This window comes from Polypterus senegalus, chromosome 10 (assembly GCF_016835505.1).
Source record: "Polypterus senegalus isolate Bchr_013 chromosome 10, ASM1683550v1, whole genome shotgun sequence".
Taxonomy (NCBI): Eukaryota; Metazoa; Chordata; class Cladistia; order Polypteriformes; family Polypteridae; genus Polypterus; species Polypterus senegalus.
In genome coordinates this window covers 162859493-162887302 of record NC_053163.1, presented here as the reverse complement: position 1 = coordinate 162887302, position 27810 = coordinate 162859493, and the positions used below count along the sequence as shown (strand labels likewise).

The following is a 27810-nucleotide window of genomic DNA, read 5'->3' as shown; positions in this document are numbered from 1 at the left end:
AAATGTGAGAGAAAATAGCAGTACCTGGAGAAGAAGCTACATGGACTTGGTGGGGACATGCTGGTGTGAAGGAGATCTGAACCGCACTGAGCACTGATATTTAATTTTTTAATGATGTTGATCATCTTCCTTACTTTTGAGGGATTTTATATTATTATTATTATTGTTATTATTATTACTATGTTCCTTTGATTTTGGAAATCTGTGTCATCTCTTAAATCCATCAATCAATCCATCAATGCTCCTTGAATATAACGCCTTTTGCGTCTGTAAAGTTCCTAACACCCTCCTTACACCCATAACAAGGAGGCATGTCAAAATGACCTTTTATTACAAATACTAAACAGTGAAAGGGAGTGTGTAGCGGAGTCATATTTCACATCTTCAGATGTCACCAATGCCACCCTCCTGCAAGGGTTTATAAGCCACTGAGCTCAGCTGCTGACAAGTGATGAATGGAGACATGGAGCTAATGTTGCAGGTGCTCTTTGTGGCTCTACTGGCAGGTAAGTGTTTCTCTGGACAATTTGTCATTCTCGGGGGGGTTTAAAAGCATGAGAGTGTGACACGAGCTGAGTGCTTAAGGAGGTTAGGGAGTACAGATATAAGCCCTTGACATATGTAGTGGGCTAAAATTCAGTATTCTATGTGTTCTGTGTGTTGCTTTGTGTAATGAGCTGGAAACTAGCGTTTTAAAGAAAAGGCAGAAAAATCTGCTCCAGGTTATTGTTGATGGGCATCTATCACCTGCTTTGATTAAGTATCTCACCCACACACAATGTGGTGATAACAGAACTGTCTGCTACCTCTGATCACAATACCATTGTTGCCAAAGTAAATGTGTCTACACTATTTGTTCTAGAGGAGGAAATTTGGCTTGCACCATTGTTTCATTGATTTCCAATGTTGGTCTATGCAGAAACTGAAGCATTTATATATTTCTGGTAAAATTAGAATAAAAAAAACAGAGAAGTCTGGTCTGAGACTTGGGACTGCTGCCTGTTTCTTTTATGCTTTGCTCCATATCGCTGTGGCTGCGCCCTGTAGCTACAGTGGATTGTACCTGGCCCAGGTTCTCCTAGACCGTGACGCCGGTAACACATATATTTTTAGGAAGTCACTGTGTACTGGGGACAATTGGAAGGACTGAAAAATGGCAAATATTACCCTATCACATAAAACTGTTGACCAGGCAGATCAAAGCAACTAAAGGCAAGTAAGCTTAAAATGCATCACAGAAAAATTAATGGAAGGAATTATTGAGGAGACGTTTCAGCAGCACATGGCAATGACAGGAGTTATTAGGAACAGTCAGCGTGGGGTCAGAAGAGGGAGGTCATGTTTTACCAACCTGCTGGAATTCTATGAGGAGAAACAAAAGGATACGACCAGAGTGGTGGAGAAGATGAGATTATTTCATGGGAAAGCCTGGGAAAGGAGCTATATAAATAAAATGTATTATTATTATTATTATTATCTGGACTTTTAAAAGGCATTTGATAAGGTGCCACATGAGAGGTTGGTCATCAAACTAAAAGAAGTGGAAGTTTACGTTGTGCTGTGTAGGTGGGTGCAGAATTGGCTCAGACGCAGGAAGCAGAGGGTGAGGAACTTCCTCACAACTGGCCGATGTTAAGAGCGATGTCAGTGCTGGGGCCGCTGCTATTTTTATTATATAGAAATGATTTGGATAGGAATATAAATAACAAGCTGGCTAAGTCTGCAGATGATACCAAGAAAGGTGGACTGGCAAATTATTAAGAATCCATTGGATCATCACAGATTGACTTGGACAACCTTAGGCAGATTTGTGGCAGATGAAGTTTAATGTCAGGGAATGTAAAGAATTACATGAAGGAAGTAAAAATGGGAGGTTTGAATACACAATGGGAGGTCTGAAAATGAGAGGGATTTAGGAGTCATAATGGACTCTAAGCTAGAGACTTATAGAGTACAAGTCACAGGAGGTTCTGCTCAACCTTTATAACCCACTGGTGAGGCCTCATCTGGAGTTCTGTGTGCAGTTTGGGTCTCGAGGATACAAAAAGGACAAAGCAGAACTAGAGAAGGTCCAGAGAAGAGCGATGCGGCTGATTCCGGGGTCACAGGGAATGAATTATGAGGAAAGAGTAAAAGAGCTGAGCCTTTAAGCCAAAGCAGATTAGGAGGATACATGATGGGGATGTTTAAAATTATGAAGGGAATTAGTCCAATGGATGGGGACAGTGACTTTAAAATCAGTTCATCAAGAACACAGAGACACCATTGGAAACTTTTGATGGGTAAATTTCACATAATCATTACAAAGAGATGTAGCTGCTGGTAAGTAACGTAGGATCAAGCATGAGCCAAACACGTACTAAAGGAAATCTCTCAGTCCAAAAAGTTAGTTTTAAAAAGGTTTAGTGAATTTCAAAGCAAACAGTCCACACAAGTATAGAGAAAAGTTGTTACACACGTAGAATAAAAGGCAAAAAAAGGAAAACTGTTTCTTCTTGTTAAACTTCCATTTGTTTCTACAATTAAGGGTGAGTCATTTCGCTATGCTTTACATCGCATTCAGTACGTTCTAAACGTGTGGCTCAGCACGTACAACTGAGCATGTTAAGGCACGGGTGTCCTCCATGCTTTACTCACAGCAAGGCAGATCACTAACTGAGAAAAATCTGAAGTCAGAGGGACAAGAAATCTGGACAAGAAATAATTCAAACATTCAATTCAATTCAGCTTGTGTGGGTTAAATGAGCCTTCTATATACTCTGCACTAATTTATAGGCAAACATTTAATATAACTAAGAAAAGACTTCCTTCAGCTTAACATGAGCTAAATACTGTAACTGGCAAATGGCTCTGACAAGAGGGCCACAGACACGTGGAATAAGTGACCAACTAGTGGACAGTAAGAATTTAGGAACCTTCAAAGCTCGACTTGATTTTTTTGCAAGCTTTGTTGAGCTGAATGGTCTGTTCTTGTCCAGATTGTTCTAATGTTAGATAAATCAATGTGGTCTTCACCAATGTGTCCTGACCTCAACACATCAAAGACGCAGCCAGCTAGAGTAGCTTTGGACAGACAGACCAGTGGACTTTCTTGTAACTCCTCCTTAATTTTTGAGTTTCTCTGCTGATTTCTCTTTATCTCACCTAAATCAGTTAAGACGTCGCACACGCATACACACACACACTGGGCACCTTAGAATCCCAGATCTTCTTGGGTGGGGGGTGTAATTTTTCACATACCCCAACTTACTCTCCACAGACACATGCAGAGTTTTGGGGTCAAAGTGCAAGGTCAGCTATTTATACAGTGAGAGCCCCTGGAGAAATTGTAGGTTAAGGTCTTCGCTCGAGGGCCCACGATAGTAGCACTCCTTCTGTCAGTGCCAGAATTTGAAAAAGCAACCTTCAAGTTACCAGCCAAAATCCTTTTTCTTAAATGACATAAGGGATACACCATCCTAATTCTCTTCATAATTTTACGTTTATAATTTTTAAAACTTCAATCAGATCTCCTTGAAATGTTCATTTGCCACAACTCTAAAGTTTCATCTCTCCTCAGTTGCTATCCTCTCTGTTATTCCTGAACGCTGAGAGAAGTGATCGATTGAGTGGGACCAGCACTTGAAATGTAGTCTACTGTAAGCCACAAAATGGGATAGGCCAAAATGAAGTTAAAGCAAAGGCCTGAACAGAAGCAAAAAGTCAAAGGGAAATACAATGAGATCACAAACCTGCATTTGAAAAAAGTGATGTAAACAAGTTCTTGGTCTTTTTCCAAATCACAGGTCCTAAATGTCCAAGGGGCAACCATCAATTAATCCAAGTATCCAGGGAGGTTCTTGAATATAAGAACACACTAAACTCATGTAGGATTTTGAAAGGAATAAGGATTTCCTTTGAAATATTTTTCTTTAAATGTAGTGCTCATGACACTCTGGACTTTCTTTGTGTTTTGTTTGTAACATGGAGACCAAAACTGCCCCAGTACTCCAGGTGTGACCTCACTGGTGCTTTACGCATCTTAAGGATAACCTGCCTTGAAATGTACTTCCCATGTCAAGGGCACTAAGTAACCGGACTCCCACTGAACCTTCTTAGTCACATCTAGTCCACTTTGACTCCCAGGTCTTTCATGTAAGATGTTCTCTCAAACTTCAAACCTTGCCCTGTGCATTTAAACCTAATATTTGTGTTTCGTGTCTCTAACTCTCTTCATTTCCTTACGCTAAACTTCATCTGCCACAATCTTGCCCAGATTCTCCCAGGATCCTCTAATGATTTCACTGATTCCTGTTCCTCCTAGTTTGGTATCATCATCACATGATCTTATTCAGATTGTTTACATCTCTTAAGAAGAGCAGCGGCCCTGGCACTGACCCCACAGGACCCCTTTGCCTAATTTGTTAAAGGTTGTCTCCCTATAAATAAATTTGCATTCATTTCCACACTGCACCTTGAGCTCCCACTTTTTAAAGTTTGATCACAAGCTTCTATTTCCATAAATCTGGTTCAACACTTTCCTCTGCACTTCTCTGTGTGTCTGCTTCTTCATGAATTCCAGCATAGTAGTAAAACGAGACCTCCCTGTCTGACCCATGCTGACAGATCACTAGCACACCTTCTTTTGACATGTAACACTCCATCTTTTACTTCATCATTTCTTCCATTAACTCACAAGTGGTACATGTTAAGCTTACTGACTTGTGGGTAACCTGGCTGAGCCGGTGTCCCTTTTTATCTAATGACATCACATCTACTTTCCTTCAGATCTTAAAAATTGACTCTGTGTGCAGAGATTTTTACAAATGACATGTCCACGGTTTCTCTCTGCACTTGCTCACCTACTTTAGGACTCCATGATGAATGTTATGCGTTCCCAGCGATTTGTTAGATTCCAGGCCCCCGTCTTGTCAGTCCCTATGATTACTGGAGGTTATCAACTTCCTCACATGTGTGAACTTCAGAAAATGTTAACTGATGAGTGACATTTGTCCAGCCAAAAGGACTACTGAGAGTGGAAATGTGCTTTTATTGGTCTCAGACCCCTGAATGAAATCTCTTTGCTTTTGACAGGATCAAATTCTTTGGTCTGCAACATCTGCACCAGCAACAGCCCTGGCCTGTGTAGACCTCAGCCCACCATCTGTGATCCTTCATCCACCGCCTGTGGGAGTTTTGCAAAGCGATTCATGGATAGTAAGTTGATCTGAGGCCTTTCAGCAATTAGCCATTAAGAACAGGTTGGGTCTGCTTAATTGGCACTTTATTCCACTTCTTTAGGGGGCTGGGTGTGGTGAGTGAAGGGGGTCTGCTTGCATTGTGTGTGTGTTTTTTTATCTCTCTTTACTTTTAGGGTTTCTTGCTTTTCAGAGTTTCCATTTGCTTAGAGCCAGCAGTGAACTCCTTACCCAAATGAAAGTTGGTTGTCCTCCATTAGCCATTGCTACTCCTCCAATAAACCTAATAAACCTCTTGGTCACAACATTCTTAGTCTCTGTGATGGATCTGTGACAATCAGTTTTGACATTCAGCTTGTGTGATGGGCTTGTGCGCTTGTGATTTAAGGGTGGGTCAAGTTATTGGTGAGTGTGGAAAGAAACAAGCACCATTTTATCTGTTAAGCAGGAATGGTCCCATTTGTGCTCTCTTGGCATGTGACACATACTTTGTCATGTGGGGTGTGAAATGATGTGTCCGGCCCTACAAACACCCAGGCAGCGGCAGTCTTGCAGTCTTGTGGTTGGAATGGCTGTTTATGATAGGACTGAGCCCAGAGTGTACACCTCTCGGAGTTCACATCATCACTTTCATCATCAAGTTGGAGATTAATAAATAAGAACCAGACCTGGGCTGGCCATGGCCCACTAGGGAAAGGTGAGCTGATTCAAGTCATAAATGGACTAAAGGCATCAAGCAAGCAAAACAGACATGTGAGACCAGAATCTCTAAGATAAATAACTTGATAATGAAGTACTGGGTTAAATACGGGGACAGGGAGGTCTGTGTAAACCACAAGAACAAATGACACCCTAAGGAGTAGCATATACTGAGCAAAAAACATTGTTTATGAGTGACATTTTGTTTAAGGCAAAAATTTATGAACAGCAATTTTCGCGATAAGTACGAGTGACGCCGTTGGAATGAGCGATCGTGCGGGAAGTACGCTCACGCGCTCAGCTTAGAGGGAACATTGCTTGTGTGTTGCCATTAAAATTGAATGAAGAAGTTTTCTTACTCAGGCATCATGCTTGTTATGTAATTAGAACATTAGAACACTCTGGATGAGAACAGGCCATTCAGCCTAACAAAGCTCACCAGTCCTCTCCACTTATTTCCTCCAAGAAAACATCAAGTCGAGTTTTGAAAGTCGCTAACGTCTTACTGTCTACCACACTACTTGGTCGCTTATTCCAAGTGTCTATCGTTCTTTGTGTAAAGAAAAACTTCCTAATGTTTGTGTGAAATTCACCCTTCACAAGTTTCCAACTGTGTCCCTGTGTTCTTGATGAGCTCATTTTAAAATACAAGTCTCGATCCACTGGACTAATTCCCTTCATTATTTCAAGCACTTCACTCAGGTCACCTCTTAATCTTCTTTTCCTTAAACTGTAAAGGCTCAGCTCTTTTAATCTTTCCTCCTAATTCATTCCCTGTAGCCCTGGAATCAGCCTAGTCGCTCTTCTCTGGACCTTCTCTAGTGCTGTTATGTCTTTATGGAGACCAAAACTGCACACAGTACTCCAGATGAGGCCTCACCAGTGAGTTATAAAGTTGAGCAGAACCTCCTGTGACTTGTACTCCACACGTCAAGGCGCTATATAACCTGACAGGTTATACAATGACCACAATGACTCCTAAGTCCTACTCATAAGGTGGACTCTCGATTTTCCGACCGCCCATTGTGTATTCAAACCTAATATTTTTACTTCCTATGTGTAATTCTTTACATTTACTGACATTAAATTTCATCTGCCACAAATCTGCCCAAGCCTGTATGCTATCTAAGTCCTTCTGTGATGATATAATGGATTCCAAATTATCTGCTAATCCACTTATCCTGGTATCATCTGCCAACTTAAATTAATGGTTACATTAGAAAATGGATAGAAATGGTTAAACCTTTTAGGATAACAGTAAGCATAAAATGTTTCATGAATGAAAGTTAAAATAAAAAATAAAGAAGTATTAATGATTTTGAAGAAATATGTATCTTCATTTTTCACAGTAATTTATGGGTTACTAAATTTAAATAGAAAAAAAATGGAAATATTATACCTGCCCCAGGGAGGGTCTGAACAAAACGTAGTCGGAACGGAATTTACCACATGTCTGCATGGAGGCGCCTGTGAGCAGTTTTGATAGAACTGCTTAAATAAGATTTGTTAACAGGCAGACATCTTGAAGCAGAGTGGAAGGAGCTGTTCAGTTATTGTCAGCTTACAAAAGTAAGGATGTCTCGGCTTTGCCTCTAGGATTGGCCTTCAATGGCTCCTACCATCTGAGCTCTAGAAGCAGACATTAGCCTACATAACCACAAACAGCAGCGCAGACACACCATTGACCGAGTCACAGCTGTTGATTAGCTTCATGAATGGACAGGTCATTGCAGAAAGCTACCTTTCATCGTGTTTATGAGTTACTAATAAACGAGGTCCTGAGGCCAAAATTATTTTTCTCTATTAGTGCCAAAATTTATTTAAATATTTAAAAATTTTCAATAAATACAAAACAATCTAAGATGGAGATGAAACGATAAAATCTTCTGGCCCTAAATAGGTAACCAATATTCTTTGACAATCTCAAAAATGTATTGACTTTGGAAAAACTGAAAAAAACAGCAAGAACGGTAACAATATCTGCCTAAAGATATAATCCTCAAAAAGTTGATTGAAAATCAGAAATACAATACAGTTTATTTTTGTATAGCCCAAAATCACACAGGAAGAGCCGAAATGGGCTTTAACAGGCCCTGCCTCTTGACAGGCCCCCAGCCTTGACTCTCTGAGAAGACAAGGAAAAACTCCCAAAAAAACCTTGTAGGGAAAATGGAAGAAACCTCGGGAAAGGCAGTTCAAAGAGAGACCCCTTTCCAGGTAGGTTGGGCGTGCAGTGGGTGTCAAAAGTAGGGGGTCAATACAATACAATACACAGAACAGAACAAATCCTTAATACAGCATAATAATAAAAATGTTAGAAGTATGGAGCAGAATTTAGCAGTAGATGATATCACATAATAAGATTTGAATATTTTTAGAGTCCTGAAGACCTCATCCATCAAGCTGCCTCCCCATTTGGCCATTCCACGGCTGAAACGTTGCTCGGCCAGCCAATCCGATGAAAGGACCCCTCTTTCCCATGATTCCTGTGATCCTCCATCAGGGATGACTTTACCATAGGCAGGCAAACAACTTGGCAGGTGGGCCGTGGCACCAATGGCCACATTTGAGTACAGAGAAGAGAAACAGAATAGGTGAGGGTTAGTTACAAATTATAACAATAATGTTACTGTTGTTTTAGTGCTAATGACTAACAACAGAGATGCAGTATGTACAGTTAATCAGCAGCTCTAGTCAGGATATGCTAAACTGAAGTAGTGAGTCTTCAGCCAGGATTTAAAGGCTGAGACCGAGGGGGCATCTCTTATGGAAGCAGGAAGACCATTCCACAGTTTAGGGGCCCTGTAACTAAAAGCTCGACCTCCCACTGTTATTTTATTAATCCTTGGAATCCTAAGCAGACCAGCATCTTGAGATCTTAATGTGCGCTCAGGTTTGTAAGTCATGATAAGTTCAGACAAGTAAGCCGGACCTTGGCCATTTAATGCTTTATATGTTAAAAGGAGGATTTTGAAATCTGCCCTAAACTTAACTGGGAGCCAGTGTAAAGATTTAAGAACTGGAGTTATGTGTTCATATTTTCTTGTTCTTGTAATAATTCTTGCAGCCGCATTTTGGATTAACTGGAGGCTGTATAGAGAACAGTTTGAACAGCCAGTGAACACCGCATTGCAGTAGTCAATCCTACTAGAGATAAATGCATGAATTAATTTCTCAGAATCCTGTTTATTTAGAAAGCTCCTTAATTTCCTAACATTTTTAAGATGGAAGAAACATGTTTTGGACAACTTTGTAATATGTGCTTTAAATGACATGCTAGAATCAAAGATAACTCTAGATTTCGGGCTGATTCAGTAAAATTAATTGGGATTCCAACTGAGTTAAATGATGACAAAATATTGCTGTGATCAGCGTCATTCCCTCCAACAATTAACATCTCTGTTTTATCTGTATTTAAAGACAAGTAGTTCTCATTCATCCATTCCTTTAATTCACTAACACAACTAATTAAAGACAACATCGGAGAAACTTCATTTGATTTAAATGAAAGGTATAACTGGGTGTCATCTGCATACCAGTGAAAATTAACATTATGTGTCCTAATGAGAGATCCCAGTGGAAGCATGTAAAGTGAAAACAGTAAAGGTCCAGTACTGAGCCCTGCGGGACACCGTATTGAACTTCTGTGTATAATGATGGAGTCCTGTCAGCACATTTCTGTACATATTGGAATCGATTTGATAAATAAGAACTAAACCAAGTACCCTGTGCAGTAAAAGAGAATGGTCAATGGTATCAAATGCTGCACTTAAGTCTAACAACATAATTACAGTGGAATTTCCTTCATCAGAGGATATCAGAATGTCATTTACAACCCGTGTTAGTGCAGTTTCTGTACTATGACCAGTGTGAAAGCCAGACTGGAATTTCTCAAATTGTAATGCGTAAGGTGTGACTGAAGCTGACTGGCGACTACTTTCTCTAGTATTTTAGAGAGAAATGGTAAATTTGAAATAGGCCTATAGTTATTTAGTATGTGTGGGTCTAGGTCTGACTTTTTAAGTAAAGGTTTAATGACTGACACTTTTAGTGCATCAGGTACTGTGCCATGCAGTAATGAACTATTGATAACGGTTAGAATAGGCGCTGCAAGAACATCCATTGCACTTTTTACTAGTTTTGTTGGCACTGGATCTAGGGAACAAGTTTTAGTAATTAAAGTTAAGACTTCCTGCTCAGTTACAGGATTAAAATTACTAAAGTGCTGAATGCAATGTGCGGCAGGGTCTGCTAAGCTAGTATTTGGTTTGTACTGTGATGCTGAGATCTGGGATCTTATATTTTTAATTTTCTCATTGAAGAAGTTCATAAAGTCTGTACTGCTAATATCTGTTGGTATTTTGCACTGTTGATCTGAATTCCCATTTGTTAATTTAGCCACTGTTCTAAACAGTACCTGAGGATTTTTATTATTGCTATCTATTAATGTAGAATAGTATTCTGAGCGAGCTTTAAAGAGAGCTTTTTTATATTTATTAACACTCTCTGTCCATGCAATTTGAAAGACATGTAGCTTTGTTGTTCTCCATCTGTGCTCCAGTTTTCGACACTTTAATTTAAGAGCTCGAGTATTTTCATTAAACCAGGGAGAGTTTCTATGTGCTTTGATCACTTTTGTTTTAAGGGGAGCCACTGTGTCCAGAGCATCTCTCAAGGTCACATTATAATGTGATGTTAACTGATCTAAATGGTTTTCCACAATTACACTCGACTTAGTCAAGGTATCTATAAATTTTGAAGCAGAATTACAATCTAGATGTCACACTGTCTTTGTTTTAATCTGTGAGAAACACAAAAGGTCAAAAGCAGAAACTTCCAGAAAGTGCTTATTAAGATCAACTGCCAAGCTAAGAGAAAGTCAAGGCTGAAACCACAATCTGAGCCTCACAGATCAGAAGTGACAAGTAAAATAATTGAGGAACATAGACTCCAGAAAAACAAGATAAAAAACAAAAGAAAAGATTTAATAACACTATGAAATACAAAAGGATATTTTAAAGACGACAAAAAGATTCAATAAAAAGTAAACACACCTGAGCCCAGATATGACCGTGCTGAACGAGAACCTGACTTGGCATCGTGGCGCTCCATCATCATCTTTATTACTGATATTTTAACTGCATTACAGAGGCGAGCAGTTACAGTGGACAAGAATCTCTAACCTTTTATTCACCATCCTTAACTTTTCAGTTTTGTGTTTTAATCAATAAGATCAAATCTTTTCATGTTCATGTGCGCTAGATTGGGGTGTCACTGAAGGATTCAGCTGGTCAGGGATGTGAACTACAGAATTACAGTGTCGTTAGGGACACTCCAGGGAAACCAGCCTGCCATTGTGCCATCACTAGGTCTGGAACTGCACGGTGAACCTTAACAACCCTAAGGTGACCACTGCCTGCAGTTCTATCACCCCTTAGCCAGACAGGCGAATAATCAGGGTGTCCCCAAAATAAGAAATAATCTCCAGACACCACACATGTCACTTCATACCACCCTGCTGATTCTTTTGTTTGAAATTCTTCCTCCACCTCAACAACAGGACAGTGATGTCACTGCTGCCATCTTCATGAAGATGAAAACTTAATTTAACGATGTGATTGTTTTGAAGCTCCCACGTAAAAGTGTGACTGTTCCCCTTCAAGAAGAAATAAATGACGCTTAATTAAGTTAAATGGACAACAAGATGTGCATTTTAGTAGACACCATGAAGTTGTAAAAGTCGGTGCTGGCACACGGCTCCTTCAGGGGTTTTGTTAATCTGTGTTCTTTTATGTGAAGTGCCACTGTGTGCGTCAACGTCATGGGGACATCTTCTGGCTGTAAATTACATGTCAGCTTAACCTGGCGCCTGAATTTTGCTCTCGGCCCAAAGAGGTGTCTGCCATGGCTCCTAATCCAAGCAGCCTCTTCATTTTTTGGTATTTTAATGGTTTCTATTTCTCGGGTTCACCCTGTTTAACATTCTGTACTTTAACCCTGTACTTGGCTCTCCTAAGACTGTGCACCTTTCCATTGAAGTGAGCAGCAATACCCGACTTGTCTTTATGTGTGTGACTGTAATGGCGTATGAATGCTTGACAAAGGTACATTTTATGTTTTTATTAGCTAAACTCAAAGATGGCCTCATTGATCACCTAAATATCCTGACACTGAAGCTGCACTGTTCTCTCTCTCTACAGATGGCACGTCCAGAACGGTGTATTATCAGAGGTGCGCCTACCCTGGAATCTGCAATTCCTCCTTTTCCTTTAACTTTGGGGTGGTCAGTGCCAATGTCAAAGCCCAGTGCTGCACAACAAGCCACTGCAACCTGGTGAACTCAGTAACAGGTAACGGTCAGCCATGACAGCACCTCCTTCTTTCACGTCTTTAGTGATTTGTCTCTGTGATGTTTAGCCTGTGTGTAATTTTGTGTGAAATGCTCCTTCTGCACTGAACATCTTGCCCCCTATCTAGGGGCAGCACTATAGCGCCTGGGCTCCATGGGGTGAAGTGTGGTCTGTTCTCCCTGTACTCCTCTAATTTTTCCCATGAAGTTGACTTGTCATCTAAAATGCCACTGGGTGGCTATGGCAGGGTGAAGTCAAATTCTTGTCTTGCACCCTTTGGTTTGTGCGATGGCACAAGCTGGTCAGTGTCTGCACATTTTTCATCTATTCATTTAGATTTTTCCTTTTTCTTTTACCTCCACATCCTAAAGATATTAAAGCGTGGTGAGACCTGAAATCTGATGTGAGTGTGCCCACCAGCAACATGTCATTCAGCTGATTCTTGGTCCCTTGCATGTCAAAAAGACACCATTGGGTAGACTTTAACCTTTTTGGGGGTAAAACCAGTTTACAAAATGGATAGGATGTTGAGGCAACCAATGTATGAGTGCGTACTTTAGATCCACCAAAGGATGAATTCTAAGCAAAATTTAATGAAAATAAATAGGAGATGGACAATGACCAAAAGCAGGGTAACAGGGGACTAGAGCCCATCCCAGCAGTACTAAGTACAAGGCTGGAAACAGCCCCAGCCAAGGTACCATTGAGTGCCCAGCCAAACTCCCATAATGACACACACACATACACACATACTCCACAGAACATGGCAAATGGACCAGTTGGCCCTGCCAAGCTTCACTTGACTACTGTACTCGAGCCTACAAATGAGTTGAGTCCTGGTCTTTGTAAGAATGAAGGGCATATGTCACGCAAAGTCAGCTCTGGACATAAAGTTCATCACAGGTGCCAGACGCACTGGGCATTGCTGGTGAAGAGGAAGAGGCCAAACCAATGTGCAAAAAGAGCAAGGCAAAGAGAATGCAGACACTCATTCTTTGAGGTTTTTCTCTGATCCAAAGTGGCACACCATCTGTGCCGATTCCCTCACCTGACTCAATCTCAAAAATGAATTTTATGTTGCGAGTAAATGAGGCACAAAAAAGCTGTGGGTGCCACCACCTCCTTCTCTGTCTGGTCATCTTTCTGGGAGTCTGAGTGGACTGATCACACAACTCCAAACCCCAGCAGCACTCTTCAGAAATGACCAAGGGCCTCATGTATAACGCTGTGCGTAGAATTCGCACTATAACATGGCGTAAGCACAAAAGCCGAAATGTGCTTACGCACAGAAAATTTCAGATGCAAGAATCTGTGCGTACTCCAACTTCAGTGTTCTTCCGAACTGAAAACTAACACACGTGCACGCGCCTTCTGTCCCACCCGTCTCCTCCCAGAATTACGCCTCTTTGAATATGCAAATCAATATAAATAGACCTTAAGTTCAGCCTTCTGTGAAAAGACAATGGGAAAAGCAAGAGGGAAAATATAAGAATTTCAGCGAATACCAAGTGGAGGGAAGAAAAAAACATACTATTTGTTGGTTTAAACAGTGGAATAAACAACAAAAGGAAGTTGATCGAGTGACATAGCGTGTTGGAGAAACAAGCTCAAGTTCACAAAGTCGTTAAGCCATCTGTAAGCTTACAACGACGATTCTTCAAAACTTTTAAGGAACATTGAAATATCTTCATAGTGTTTAATTATTCTATCCATCTATCATTCCAGTGTTGCGTCAGCACCAGCAAGAATACAGCGAGAGGAAGGAACAATACATGAATGTGCAAGCGCTGCGGCACCGTGTCCTCACATGTTTAATTATTAACAATACAGATTATTTAAATGAAGTTAAAGTTGTACCTATATAATATAATAAACATATTTTGCTGCATGCTATCGTCATTATATGTAAATACGCACTTTATAAAGTGGCTCAGGTTGTGTAATATTATAACTGTAGTGCTATAAGTTTACAGTGAGGTGATTGTACTTATAAGTCCTAACAGTTCTACAAGGAGCAATTGATGGAGTGCATTTATAGTTCTTGGGATGAAACTGTTTGTGAACCGCAAGGTCCGTACAGGAAAGCCTTTAAAACGTTTTGCTGTGGCTGAGACAGCGTGTGCTTGAAACTGTATACCAATAATTCTCTTTCCGATCAGCTGCTGCTGTGATTCACACTCAGATACAGTGATTTAAATACTCCGAGTGGTGCAGTGAGAGGAATATGGAAATGTGGCAACTCCTAATGGGAGCAGGTGAAAGAAGAAGGAGAAGGTGCAGTGACAGTAACAACGTTAAAGCAGCTATGGTAATTGGAATACTATGGCTATTCCATGGACCATTATATTGTTACAGGTTAATTACAATCAGATGCATTACACTAATAAACAATATGCGGTTAGTTTCAGTGTATTTATAAAGCCGCGTCAGGAAAATAAAAGAGGAACCACACAGGAACAGTAGCACTGCTTTGACGCTGGGTGCTGCCAGTCGGCAAAACCGAGCGGAGAACTTGTGTACGACAAGGTATGAGGTACCGTGGAAAAGTGTGTGGCTTTATGGCAAGTGTAGGTTTTATACATCGCAATTTGAACGTGGAACACTTCTTACGCAACATTTCTGTGCATACGCACCGTTCATACATGAGGCCCCAGGTGATCCCATATTGGGGTCCAAGCCTCTCAAATCTGTCTGTCTGCTCCCAATGGGCCTTGTCCATCGTCAAACCATTGTACGTGACGGAGCTCCACAGCACTTCATTTAGACCAGTGGTTCTCAAGCTGTGGGGCGGGACCCCCTATAGGGGGGCATGAAGTAACAAAAGATGGGACGCGAAGATGTGAAAAAAGAAAACAAGAATCAAAAATATGAAAAATACATCTATTGAAACCAAAACAAATTAACTTAAACTACATTCTGATACAGAAAAATAAATATAGACTTATATAAATGTCAATAAAAGTTAAGTAGGTATAATAAAATATGCATCTATGATATAGTATTAATTAAAAAAGAACAAGTTGGTATTAGTCGGCTCCTTTCAAAAAAACGTTAGGGAGGCACAATTAAAACTGTTATGAAAACTCGGTTCGCAAATACTTATAGGTTGAGAAACGCTGATTTAGACATTGTGACCCCAACCAGCATTCTGACTTCTTCAGTGACATCCTAGAGTACATGACCACAGGTGACAGTAAGAACAGAAGTGTCCACAAGTGGACTCTTCATGGGGCTAAATGATTTGGCAATTTTTCTGGCATTTGCTTTTTTGTCATACAGTTTGGTACATAGCTAGTGTGCTTCTTTATTGCATTTCTCTGATTTTGTCATTCTTATATTTTAGTGTCTCCACAAACTCTGAATTCTCTGACGTGCTATTTTGGAGTAAACGGCGACATCAATGGGACTATCCAGTGTAAAGGAAGTGAAACTCTCTGCTTCACAATTGGACGTAAGTAGAGTGTAATGTGTCATGACCTGGGTGGGTGGTGACCATGAATGCTAAAAACCACATGGGAGACTCCACATGTCCATCACACGTCCATCACATGTGCTTCACTACCTAATCCTGTTTACATTAATACAAGAAGAGAGTAGAAGTAAAAGCAAGGCAGAACACCTTGTCACTGTCTAGGCGGCAAAAAAACAACTCGTCATTCGCTTAGGACAAGATGTGGACCATAGCAGAGCTCTTGATCTCAAGGTGGAGGAGGTAGGTCTCTGAGTCTTGGACATGTCAACAGACGTCCAACTCATAGAGACTCTGCACTGCTTTATCCTCGAATACCCAAGAAGGAAAACCTTAAAGTGGATTTTTCAAAATTCTGGAGGCTGGCAAATGATATCCCAGAGTTTCTCAAGGATGACGTTAAGAATTACTTGCCATCATTTTGGAAACTGTTACTCATAATTCTTATCTTAAGTTAAATGAAGGCACCATCGTGCTATTCTCTTAGTCAGTTAAGATTTTTCAGGTTAGAGTTAGGGTGATGACAGAACATTGCCCTGACACGGGGACGTGGCTTAGATTGTCACTCATTATGATGTCATTAACATGGCGCTTTATAAGCAAGAACCATCTGTGGAGTACTGTAACGGTTGCTACATATTGTATGTGCTGTGTCTGTTCTCTTTAGAATATATGTCCTAGGGATTAAGTATTTTAAGGATATCTCTTTAAGGGGAGCAGGGGGCCAAACCACGCCTGTGGGTCCTTGAATAAATGCACTGGTGAGTGTTGCAAGAGGCTGGAACGACTTCAAAAAGAAAAAGAGGTGCATTTTGAAAAGGAGAGGAGAAGGAGCTGGGAAAGAGGAACAGAAAGGGAGTGATCCGAAAGGCATGAAATGCTCCATATCTAGCTTAGTTTGGATGCACGCAAAAATGAGTAATGGCTGACCAGGGGAGGTCATCAGTGTGCACGGCGCTGCCTTTTACTTGTGACGCTTGCGTCTTGCATTGAGGGTCATTAACACCATCACACCCGGGTGAGGCAAACTTTGGCTAATACTAATCTCCAAACTGGTGAGAATGCTCCTTTAACACTAGAATTACCAGAGCCTACGAAAAAACTCAAAAATCCGTCCCACCTTAAATCGCTTCTTAAATCTGTTTGCACCTCTCCACCAGCGTCTTTTGTCCTGTAAATGTGCTGATAAAGACACACAGCAAGCAGATGGCTATTCCATCCCCCCACAGACTTAGAACGTGCACGAACTTCTCCCAGCTTATGCCTTGATTGATTATCTGGGAGTGAAGAGTGGAAATAATAGATCGTTATTTGGAACACACGCATTTCACGTGTGTTCCGTTTCTACAGTAATCTGTGTAAACACATTTTTAAAACAGAAACGTTTTTCATATTCTAGTAGTAAATGACAAAATGTAGGCATAAACTATATAATGTATGAAGCCTGAAGTCCAAATATCAAAGAAACACTTTCACAAAAGGTTCAAATATAACAGAACAAGTGCACTTTTATTAAAAAATATAACTGCAGAAAAAAAGCAGCGTTAGCATGCCGTATTGACATGCATTTATTACAACTGCCTCGGTGGTGTAATGGTATCAACTCCTCACTGGTAATCAAAAGGTCACGGGTTTGATCCTGCAAGACTCCGCTTTGAGAAGTGAGCTGCTCTTAGTCTTACTATTTTAGAATAAAACCATACATTTGATTTCAGTCTGTAACAGTCGCTGTAATTTATGATACTTGTAAAGGTTAGCTTTGTTTTTTTTTTATTCACTTTTCATTCTCTCAGTCATCTTCAGGATCCTTCCCTAAACACTCCCCCCCCCCATCTGACAAAGTTGCAAACATATTTAAGAAGCGGTTTAAGGTGGGATGGATCTACTAGTTTTTTCGTAGGCTTTGGTAATTCTAGTGTTAAACTGTACAGGGTAAACGTGTCATTGGTATATTTTAACAGTGAAATACCCAGCCCAGCTGGATCCAAAGCCAAAAGGTATGATCTAAAAGGGACTGTGGAATGTGAATGGGGTGTATGTTTGATTTATATTTGTTTACTATCTATATGCTGTGAATATTCTTGTGCTGTCTGTGAGTAGTCATATTTCTTTTTTTGTTTGTCTCATTTCCTTTTCTGCTTTGACATTTTTCTGTGTAGTTCATTATAAAGGGTTTGTTCAGGTGTGTGGTCATATTAATTAATATCTGGTTACTTTGTAGAGATCTCGTACCCGGACACAGACAGGCAGACACAGAATGTCCCAAAACACACACGTTTATTTTACAACCCCTTTTCCCAACACAACACACAGTGCATTAAGCACCACTAAGAGTCCTTTAGACCCTCTTTCTCTCTCTTCTGCCCCCTCCAACTCCTCACTCTCAAGCTCCGTCCTCTTCCACCTGACTCCGGCTTCCCGAATGGAGTGAGGTGGCCCTTTTTATAGCGCACACTGAAAGTACTCTATGTGCTCCACAATTAACATCCGCCAGCACTTCCGGGTGTGGTGGAAATGCCGCCTGGGCATCCAGTCCTCTTCTGGGTGTGGCGGAAGTGCTGCAGACCACAGTTCCAGAGCTGCCCAGCCACCCCCTGGTGGTGGCCACGTCCCTTCATAGGGTTGAGCTTCCAAGCTCTGTGGCCCCCATGTAATCCAGGGAGGTCGTCCTATTGTGGTCCAGGAAAGATACTGCCCCTTTCCCAGTCCTTCCCTTCTCCTGGTGTCCCGGTGCGGCAAGGTCCCTGGATTTTGGCACAGCTTGTTCAGTTTTCTTTTGTGTAGGATTTTCTAAAGGGGAATATGTTTATAGTTCTGTTTGGGTTTTCATAATATGAACTCTGTTTGTTTAATCAACTTCATTGGTCTGGTGGTTATTTCTGCAGTTCATAAAGAACACCTCCATCAAAAGGGATCAAATTAGGGTTAAGGTTTGGAACCTGCTCTAATTAGCCTCTGACTAGGAGTAGGAGGTTCTTGTGTGTGTCGGGCTCCTCATATTGCGTTTAGAGAAACTTGATACAGTATGGTCTAATTTTTTGGAAATACTCTCAGAAAGAAAGAAAGAAAGAAAGAAAGAGTTTAAGTGTGAATTTCTTTCTCTCTGGCTGCAATCTTTCTCTCTTACAATCTGTTAAAAACTGAAGACCTCCTTCTGGCAGCTGGGGGGTTTTATAGACGAGGAACTGGAAGGGGCGGAGTCAGTTGCTCTTACTGGCCATCTTGTTGGTACTGTGGAGGGAAGAAAAGAGGACAACGTTAGCACGAGCGCCCCGGCTCAGCCTGTCTCAGATGGGCTTGGAGGGTGAAACACAGACACACCTGCATGACAACAGGAAAACAACGTGTATCTTGTTTCTGCTGAGGTTCCCACCTTACATTTTAGGTTTAGTAATTTGATTCTTGCCTTCCAGTTTGGATTCCTGTTAGTTTTTTGCATACTTTTCTTGGTCCTCTCATGTTGCTAGTTGCACCTTTAGCAGAACAGATTGTGCAGAGCACAGATCAAGGGAGGCTTGTGAAAGATGTTGAATGAGGTCTCATCCGGAGTGCTGAGTGGCCTCCATATTACAAAACGACAGGAATAGAGTAACAAGCTGGTTAAGTTTTCAGAAGATACCAAGATAGGTGGATTAGCAGATCATTTTGAATCCATTATATCATCACAGAAAGACTTGGATAGCAGATAGGCTTGGGAGGATTTATGGATGATGAAATTTAATGTCAGTAAATGTAAAGAATTACACATAGGGGGCGGCATGGTGGAGCAGTGGTAGCGCTGCTGCCTCGCAGTTAGGAGACCCGGGTTCGCTTCCCAGGTCCTCCCAGCGTGGAGTTTGCATGTTCTCCCCGTGTCTGTGTTGGTTTCCTTCCAAAAACATGCAGGTTAGGTGGATTGGTGATTCTAAATTGGCCCTGGTGTGTTTGTGTGTGTCCTGCGGTGGGTTGGCACCCTGCCCAGGATTGGTTCCTGCCTTGTGCCTGTGTTGGCTGTGATTGGCTCCAGCAGACCCCCGTGACCCTGTGTTTGGATTCAGTGGGTTGGAAAATGGATGGATGGACAGATTACACATAGGAAGTCAAAATGTGAGGTTTGAATACACAATGGGCGGTCGGAAAATCAAGAGTACACCTTATGAGCAGGATTTAGGAGTCATAGTGGACTGTAAGCTATCGACTACCAGGGTTCAGAAGCCATTAAGAAGGCTAACAGACTGTCAGGTTATATAGCGCCTTGATGTGTGCAGTACAAGTCACACGAGGTTCTGCTCAACCTTTATAACACACTGGTGAGGCCTCATCTTGAGTCCTGTGTGCAGTTTTGGTCTCCAGGCTACAAAAAGGACATAACAGCAGTAGAAACGGTCCAGAGAAGAGCATCTCAGCTGATTCCAGGGCTACAGGGGATGAATTATGAGGAAAGATTAAAAGAGCTGAGCCTTTACAGTTTAAGGAAAAGAAGATGAAGGGAATTAGTCCAGTGGATCAAGACGGTGACTTTAAAATGAGTTCATCAAGAACACAGGGACACAGTTGGAAACTTGTGAAGGTTCAATGTCACACAAAAATTAGGACGTTTTTCTTTACACAGAGAACGACAGACACTTGGAATAAGCGACCAAGTAGTGTGGTAGACAGTAAGACATTAGGGACTTCAAAACTCGACTTGATGTTTTGTTAGGAGGGGACAGGACTGAAGTTGTCCATTGGATCCTAGCTGTGATCCTTAAATGAGTTCTTCAACAGAAACACGTGGACACAGTTTGCATCTTTCATCAATCCATTATCCAACCCGCTATATCCCAACTACAGGGTCACGGGGGTCTACTGGAGCCAATCCCAGCCAACACAGCCAGGGCGCAAGGCAGGAAACAAACCCCAGGCAGGGTGCCAGCCCACCGCAGCCTTTGAATATGTAAATTAATATAAATAGCCATTAAGCTCAGATTACTGTGAAAAAAGCACGGGGGAAGAATTTCAGCGAATATCAAGTGGAGGCAAAGAAAAACGTACTATTTATTGGTTTAAATAGTGATATAAAAAAAAAAGGAAGTTGATCAAGTGACACAGAGTGTCAGAGAAACTCGAAAGCTCAAGTTCACAAAGTCACACAGTGCCAAAATAAGTCATATATCGCTGTGAAAAGGTGAGTAGTAGCCCACCGTCTGAGTGTCACATGAAAGATTATTAGGGTACAGAGAAAAGAAAAAAAATATGAACACATTCAGACAAAAGCTCAAAATGTCAACTTTAATCTCAAAATTTCCACTTTAATCAGGTAGTCTATTTTCTCATTAAAGTAGAACATCATAAACTTAATCTTAAAATCATTTAATTTACTAGTCTCTCAAATCCCACCGTAACTAAAGTAGCACATTAAAAGCTTGCTTTGTATTTGATCTTCAATGTGCTGTATGTGTGTGAATCACTATGTGCTTCTTAAACAGAATCCATTACATTCATAATATTACAGCTCTCTGAATAATTAAAATGCTGAGATGTATACGTGATATAATTTTCATGATGATAGGAGTTAAAGCACGTTATTAAACATGGGCACACGGTGCCGCAGTGATAGTGATGAGCTGGTGCCTCGTCCACAGATTCTTCCTGCTTCACGCAAGACTCTTGCTGCGCCGCGCGACCTTCGATAAAATAATTTATTGTAGCAGTCCTGTCTCTTTCAAATGTACTAACCTTCAATTCCTGTCCTTCCTTTTCTTTCTCCAAATACCCAGTTGCCACACAATCAGCTCTGTAATAGACGTTAAGCCATCTGTAAGCTTAGAACTCCGATTCTTCGAAAGTGTTAAAGATTTTGAAATATCTTCGTAGTACATGTTGAATTATTCTATTCATCCAGTGTCACGTCAGCACCAGAAAGAATACAGCGGGATTCAGGAATAATCGGGGCGTCAGCTCCTTGCTAGTGCTGCAGCACCGTGTCCTCACATGTTTACTTATTAACAATACAGATTATTTAAATGAAGTTAAAGTTTTATCTGTATAATATAATCAACATATTTTGCTGCATTTCATCTTAAAAATGATATCGTCATCATACAGTACAGGCCAAAAGTTTGGACACACCTCCTCATTCAATGCGTTTTCTTTATTTTCATGACCATTTACATTGGTAGATTCTCACTGAAGGCATCAAAACTATGAATGAACACACGTGGAGTTATGTACTTAACAAAAAAAGGTGAAATAACTGAAAACATGTTTTATATTCTAGTTTCTTCAAAATAGCCACCCTTTGCTCTGATTGCTGCTTTGCACACTCTTGGCATTCTCTCAATGAGCTTCAACAGGTAGTCACCTGAAATGGTTTTCACTTCACAGGTGTGCCTTATCAGGGCTATTTAGTGGAATTTCTTGCTTTATCAACAGGGTTGGGACCAGCAGTTGTGTTGTGCAGAAGTCAGGTTAGTTGGACGATCATTTATTTTTCAACAGGACAATGACCCCAAACACACCTCCAGGCTGTGTAAGGGCTATTTGACCAAGAAGGAGAGTGATGGAGTGCTGGAAATGGTCATTAAAATAAAGAAAACACATTGAATGAGGAGGTGTGTCCAAACATTTGGCCTGTACTGTATGTAAATACGTGCTTTATAAAGTGGCTGAGTTTGTACGATATTATAACTGTAGTGCAAGTTTACAGTGAGGTAATTGTACTTATAAGTCCAAACAGTTCTACAAGGAGCACTTGATGGAGTGATTGAGTGCGTTTAAAGCTTTGGGGATGAAACTCTTTCTGAACCGCGAGGTCCGAACAGGAAAGGCTCTGAAGTGTTTGTCATATGGCAGCAGTTCAAATAGACAGCATGGCTGAGGCAGCGTGTGCTCGATGCTGTTTACCGATAAGAGCTGTGATTCTACACTCAAATATGGTGATATAAATACTTGAGAGTAACAATGCTAAAGCAGTGATGGTATTTGGAATAGTTTGGCCATTCCATGGACCATTATATTGTTACAGGTTAATTACAATCAGATGCCTTAAAATAATAAACAATATGCGGTTAATTTCATTGTATTTATAAAGCCGCGTCAGGGATGTGAATCTAAAAAAGAAAGGGAAACCACACTGGGACAACAGCACTGCTTTGACGGTGGGTGCCACCAGTTTGCAAAACCAAGCGGATAATTTGGGAATGCCAGGGTTTGAGCTGGCATGAAAATGTGCGTGGCATTACGCCAAGTTTGGGTTTTATACATCGTAATGTGAGCGTGGAAATGGGAGGATGCAAGATTTGTGTGTATGCACCACTTATACTTGAGGCCCCAGGACTTTCAGAACCTTCACAATCTGATTCTGCTGTATTTTGAAGAAATGAGGTGAATAGGATCGGTGAGGGTTGCTGGTCTGACTGGCCTCTTCTTGTCCAAATTGCTTGAATGGTTTTAATGGGGGCTTTAGTTCAAACAATATGGTGAGTATTCAAGAGGAGGTTGGTAACATCACTAGTTTTCTTGGCTACACGACTCTTCTCCATCTTTTTCAGTGAATAGCACAGGAACAGTCAGAGGATGCACTTCGGAGAAAGTCTGTGACAACTATGAAACAGTCATCGGCTTCTTTGGTGACACCCTGACAACAAAACCCACGTGCTGCAGTGAAAACTTATGCAATAGCAGCTGGAGGCCAAGATGGAGTCCCATTTTGTATCTGCTTGTGCTGACAGCGGTGACCTTCTTCTACTAAATTTGTGCAGACTTAAGATGGTCATGGAAGGCTGGCCTCTGTCACCTGGCACCCCATTGATTCTGCATGCTGAAATTTTTCCTTTGACTTGTCACGTGTAATTAATTGCTTTTAAAATTTGTGATTTTTCTGCAATTGAGTAGTCTGTAAAAGGCACTTAAATAAACATTAACAGTATATGCTGATTAAAAAACAAAAGGCAGCTGTGGGTTGATTTGAAATCCTCTGGCCGTGTAATGTTAGTAAAAGATGGCGTACACGTTACATGTGAGTGAGTCCTATGTGTGTCCTGATCAGAACAAGAAGATGGCGGAGTAGATAACCTACACAACACCATTGCATCTGCTGAGATGGGAAGGCCTTTGTCCCTCAGTGTCCATATGCTGGGCTTGGAATGTCCCTATCAGCATCACTGTTACTGTATGGGCAGGATCAAATATCTTTGGCATCTTCTGGGCAGCTTGTTGTCAGCTAGCACAAGTCCGATAGCTCCTGGACACCAGACAAGACCTTCTGGAATCTGCAGCTACAGGAAGCACCACGTAATCTGCTTAAAGTGGCAATTGGTCCCCAAATCAGGCTTCACCCCTTTCTGATTCCCAGAGCCTTTGGCTTTTTAGTGCTTCTGCTGCCATGAATCTCTCATGTCATTTCAACTCTTTCTCAAGTTAGATAAGTTCTGAAAGGAGAAGAATGTTACTGACTCCACGCCAGTCCATCATTAGACTAACTTTAAGAAGGTGTCCGTGGATTAAGTCTCATTCGGAGCCTTTAGAATGTCCTCCAGGGTCCCACTGGAGTAGTTTGTTCCTGATTCCCATGAATGTTCATGCGGTAAAGTGCTTTCTCATCTTACACACACATCCCTTTGAGTCAACTAGGGGTTGTCAAGTAAGCCTGATCTGGCTCAGCTTTATCTGTGCCTTTGAGAACTCGATGAGGGCCCCAGGCTGTTCTCACTTCTCTTCTCCAAACTCCTCTAAGACTCTCACATTTAGATAAACCTTTAAGCCCCAGGATGTACTTGGCTGCTGTCCTCTGCACAACTGGCATTTATGCTACATACTGTGAAAAAATGGAACTTGTTCTAAAAAGGAAACTGCAAGATGAAGGCCTGAGAAACAGAGAAGTCTGATACTGCACAGATGGTGACAATAACAAGACAAAGATTGAACAAAGATAAGTCAAGACCAAAATTGAAATTAATTAATAAATAAAGGTGAACACAAAAACGACACAGAAGCACCAACTTATAAGTTACTGGTCCTACCCACTTAAGGATCAAATAAAGACCAATACAGTACATCAAAGAGCTAATTCACAAGAAGTAACCACAACAACAACAACAACTTTTATTTATCTGGCACACTTTCATACAAATAACGCAGTTCAAAGCAGTAGTCGTGTGCTGCAGGCTCATGAAACTCGACTCTGGCCCTCACTGTAACCCTTAGCAGAGGTTTCCACTCTCTTTATGTTCATCTTAACCGTCTGCCACCCCAGTGAAGCCAGCGAGGTCCTCAGCCAAGCTAGAAATCAAAGAATCCATGCAACTTGGACTCAGAAATGTGGGTTTAAAGCCATAAACACTACAAGGGAGACATCTTAAGTGAAACAACACATGATTCACGGATTCAACAACAGGCAATAAAGAACATTAACAGTACAATGAAAATATTTCTCCAAATGCCAATTGATTATTTCAGTCTTTTCATTGGTTGCTGGATGATATCCAGAAGGGAGATTCAAATTGCAGCCAAGTTTAGCACAGAAAAAAAGCCAAGAACGTCACCCAAATGGAGATCCTCTATTAGAAAAGACAGAAGAAGGAAAGGTGTAAAGGTTGAAAACTTCAGAAAATGAAAATAAACGTTAGGACGTTTTATCAAAGGAAAGAAATGAGTGCACTTAGAGAAACGGACCACAACCACCAAAATCATAGTGCAGAGATGACAGAGGGAATAATCATTCACAAAATCAATACTGACAGACTCCCATGGTCTCTAGGCAATAGCGGGAGGCTGGAGCGGGCCTACAGGAAGACCCTGAGGGGTTTTAGCATTGCAGCCATAATAGAGTTGTGCATTTCTTCTAGTCTACCTACATGTTCTGTCGTTTAAGAAATACTCAGATGTCCAAAACGTTTATGATTAGGGTCTAATCCAGGATTTCTAAATGGGAGCAACATGTATAGTCTTCCTTTGGAATGAACAAACAGTCCGGATAATCAGGGCATGTTGTCATATTGGTGAATCCCAAAAACCTTTCCACGGGATGAATTTGTTCAGGTGTTCTTAGAGGTCTGTGTGGATTAAACATACACAAAAGAGATTCAGCTTTTCCATTTTTTATCCCCAGGTTTGTAGGAAACAACAAAAATCAAACCTGCTAATAAAATATATATGAAAAAATACTTTTTACAAAACCACACTTATATTAAGTTAAAAAGTATACTAAAAAGTAAAAAAATAAGTCTCTCATACATCACTCGTAAGGTGTTTTTTACGAGTGATGTATGAGAGACTTATTTTTTTACTTTTTAGTATACTTTTTAACTTAATATAAGTGTGGTTTTTAAAAAGTATATATATATTATTTTCAACTTTTTAGTCTTGGGTTTGTTTTAGTATAATTATGCAATCAATATTTTAACACTTCCTTTGATGTTTATATGCCACACATCTTCATACAAGATGCAAAAAGGGTAGACCCTATGGAGGACGCCATCTACTGGTGAAATCTTGAACTATTCTTCATATGAAAATTTCATTTCTTAATTAACATGGATTAATTGATCAATTAGTGAAACAGATTTTTGATTCATGTTTTGTCATTGGAAGTTAGTAAGTATGCACAATTTCAAGTCATTTGGACAATAGGAAGAGGGTTAAATATCGATTACAAGATTTGTACCAGAAAACAAACAGGTGAAGTTAATAGGAGTGTGGTAATAATAATCATAATAATAATAATAAAAATGAAGCCCCACCAATACGTCTGGAATTAAATTTCTTTGCCATCTTCAAAGACACTAAATTCATGTGATCCACAAAAATCATAAATTGACATTTTGTACATTCCAGGTAAATAAATATGCAGCTCTTCCCAGGCTAATTTAATGGATAACCATTTATGACATCCGATATTATACTTTTGCTCCACTGAAGTTAATTTTCTTAAAGTAACATGAAAAGGATCTAATTTACAAAAATCTGGAATTTATTTTAAATAAAAGAGCTCCAACTCTAAAATTTAATGCATCAATTTAAATTAAAAATTACAGATTAGGATCTGGAAGTCGAACTTTGGAAGCGTCAGTGAATAAGTTAATCAAATGCATTTCTTATTTGACTTTTTTTTGGTTAAAGAAGTGTTAGGCGAAATGATGGAAAAGTTACAATGGACTATTACAGCCATTCTCAACCTGAAGTAACAAAAAAGGAGGTGTGAATGTTGCCATAGGTGGCGTAATTTCGCAATTTGGAGGGAAATTTTTAACTTGTAGCAGTGTATCGGCAGCAAAAACTATAGGAATAAATTTTATTAGGGTTTCAAAAAAGTTAAGGGTGCACAATTAAAACTGTTATGAAAACGCGGGTCGCAAATACTTAAAGGTTGAGAAACGCTGGACTATTAGAAAATGAAATAAATCAAATTTGTAATCTTCTTGAATGTATTCATCTAACTTTAACTTCTAGTTAAAAAACTTCCAACTTTTTTCCCTTTGAGTAATGGAAGCCCAGGCAGTAGGTCAATAACACAATTCGAATCTCAACATTGAGAAAATGTGAATGCCTGTTGTTAACTTCATGGAGATGCGGCAAAGTCTAAAAGACATAAGCTGGGATAAGTATGGAGACAGTCAAGGAGCAATGGAACAGTTTTAACAATGTTATGCAAAAAATGCAGGACACATACATCCTAAAGTTTGGAATTAGTATGAGATTTTAAATAAACTCAACAATGGAGTTAAAAAAGAAGCTGCAAAGGAAAACACAGATGAGTAAGGTGAATAAAATCAATAAATCCAATGTGACTTGTAGGGAAAACATAAACATGATGGCAACTATTAAAAAGGACATACGGGAGGCTAAAAGGCAATTGGAGAGGAATACAGGCGATAAGGCGAAAGACGGCCCAAAGAGTTTGTTTCAGTATTTTAGTAGTAAAAGAACAGTCAGGGAGAAGGTGAAGTGCATCGGGAATAGTAAAAGGGGATTCAAAGATACAGACAGTGAAACAGTCGATGTTCTAAACTTGCATTTTTTGGAGGTCTTCACATTTGAGGAAGCAGATAACCTCCCATCAGTAACAGGGACTACTAAGGAGGTATCCACTTCCCAGTTGTACCTCACTTTTAAAACAGCTGTTCAAGCAAAAAAGGAGGACATGCCGGTGCCTAAG

At 40.4% G+C, this 27810-nt stretch overlaps 1 protein-coding gene across 1 annotated transcript; it reads left to right on the top strand.

The window, feature by feature from the left end:
• Positions 1-393: 393 nt before the first annotated feature.
• Positions 394-23767, top strand: LOC120536309. The gene is made up of 5 exons (XM_039764635.1): positions 394-506; positions 5074-5196; positions 12077-12226; positions 15570-15677; positions 23207-23767. The coding sequence occupies exons 1-5, from the start codon at positions 452-454 to the stop codon at positions 23404-23406; spliced, it is 636 nt and encodes a 211-aa protein (XP_039620569.1). The 5' UTR covers positions 394-451; the 3' UTR covers positions 23407-23767.
• The last annotated feature ends 4043 nt before the right edge of the window (positions 23768-27810 follow it).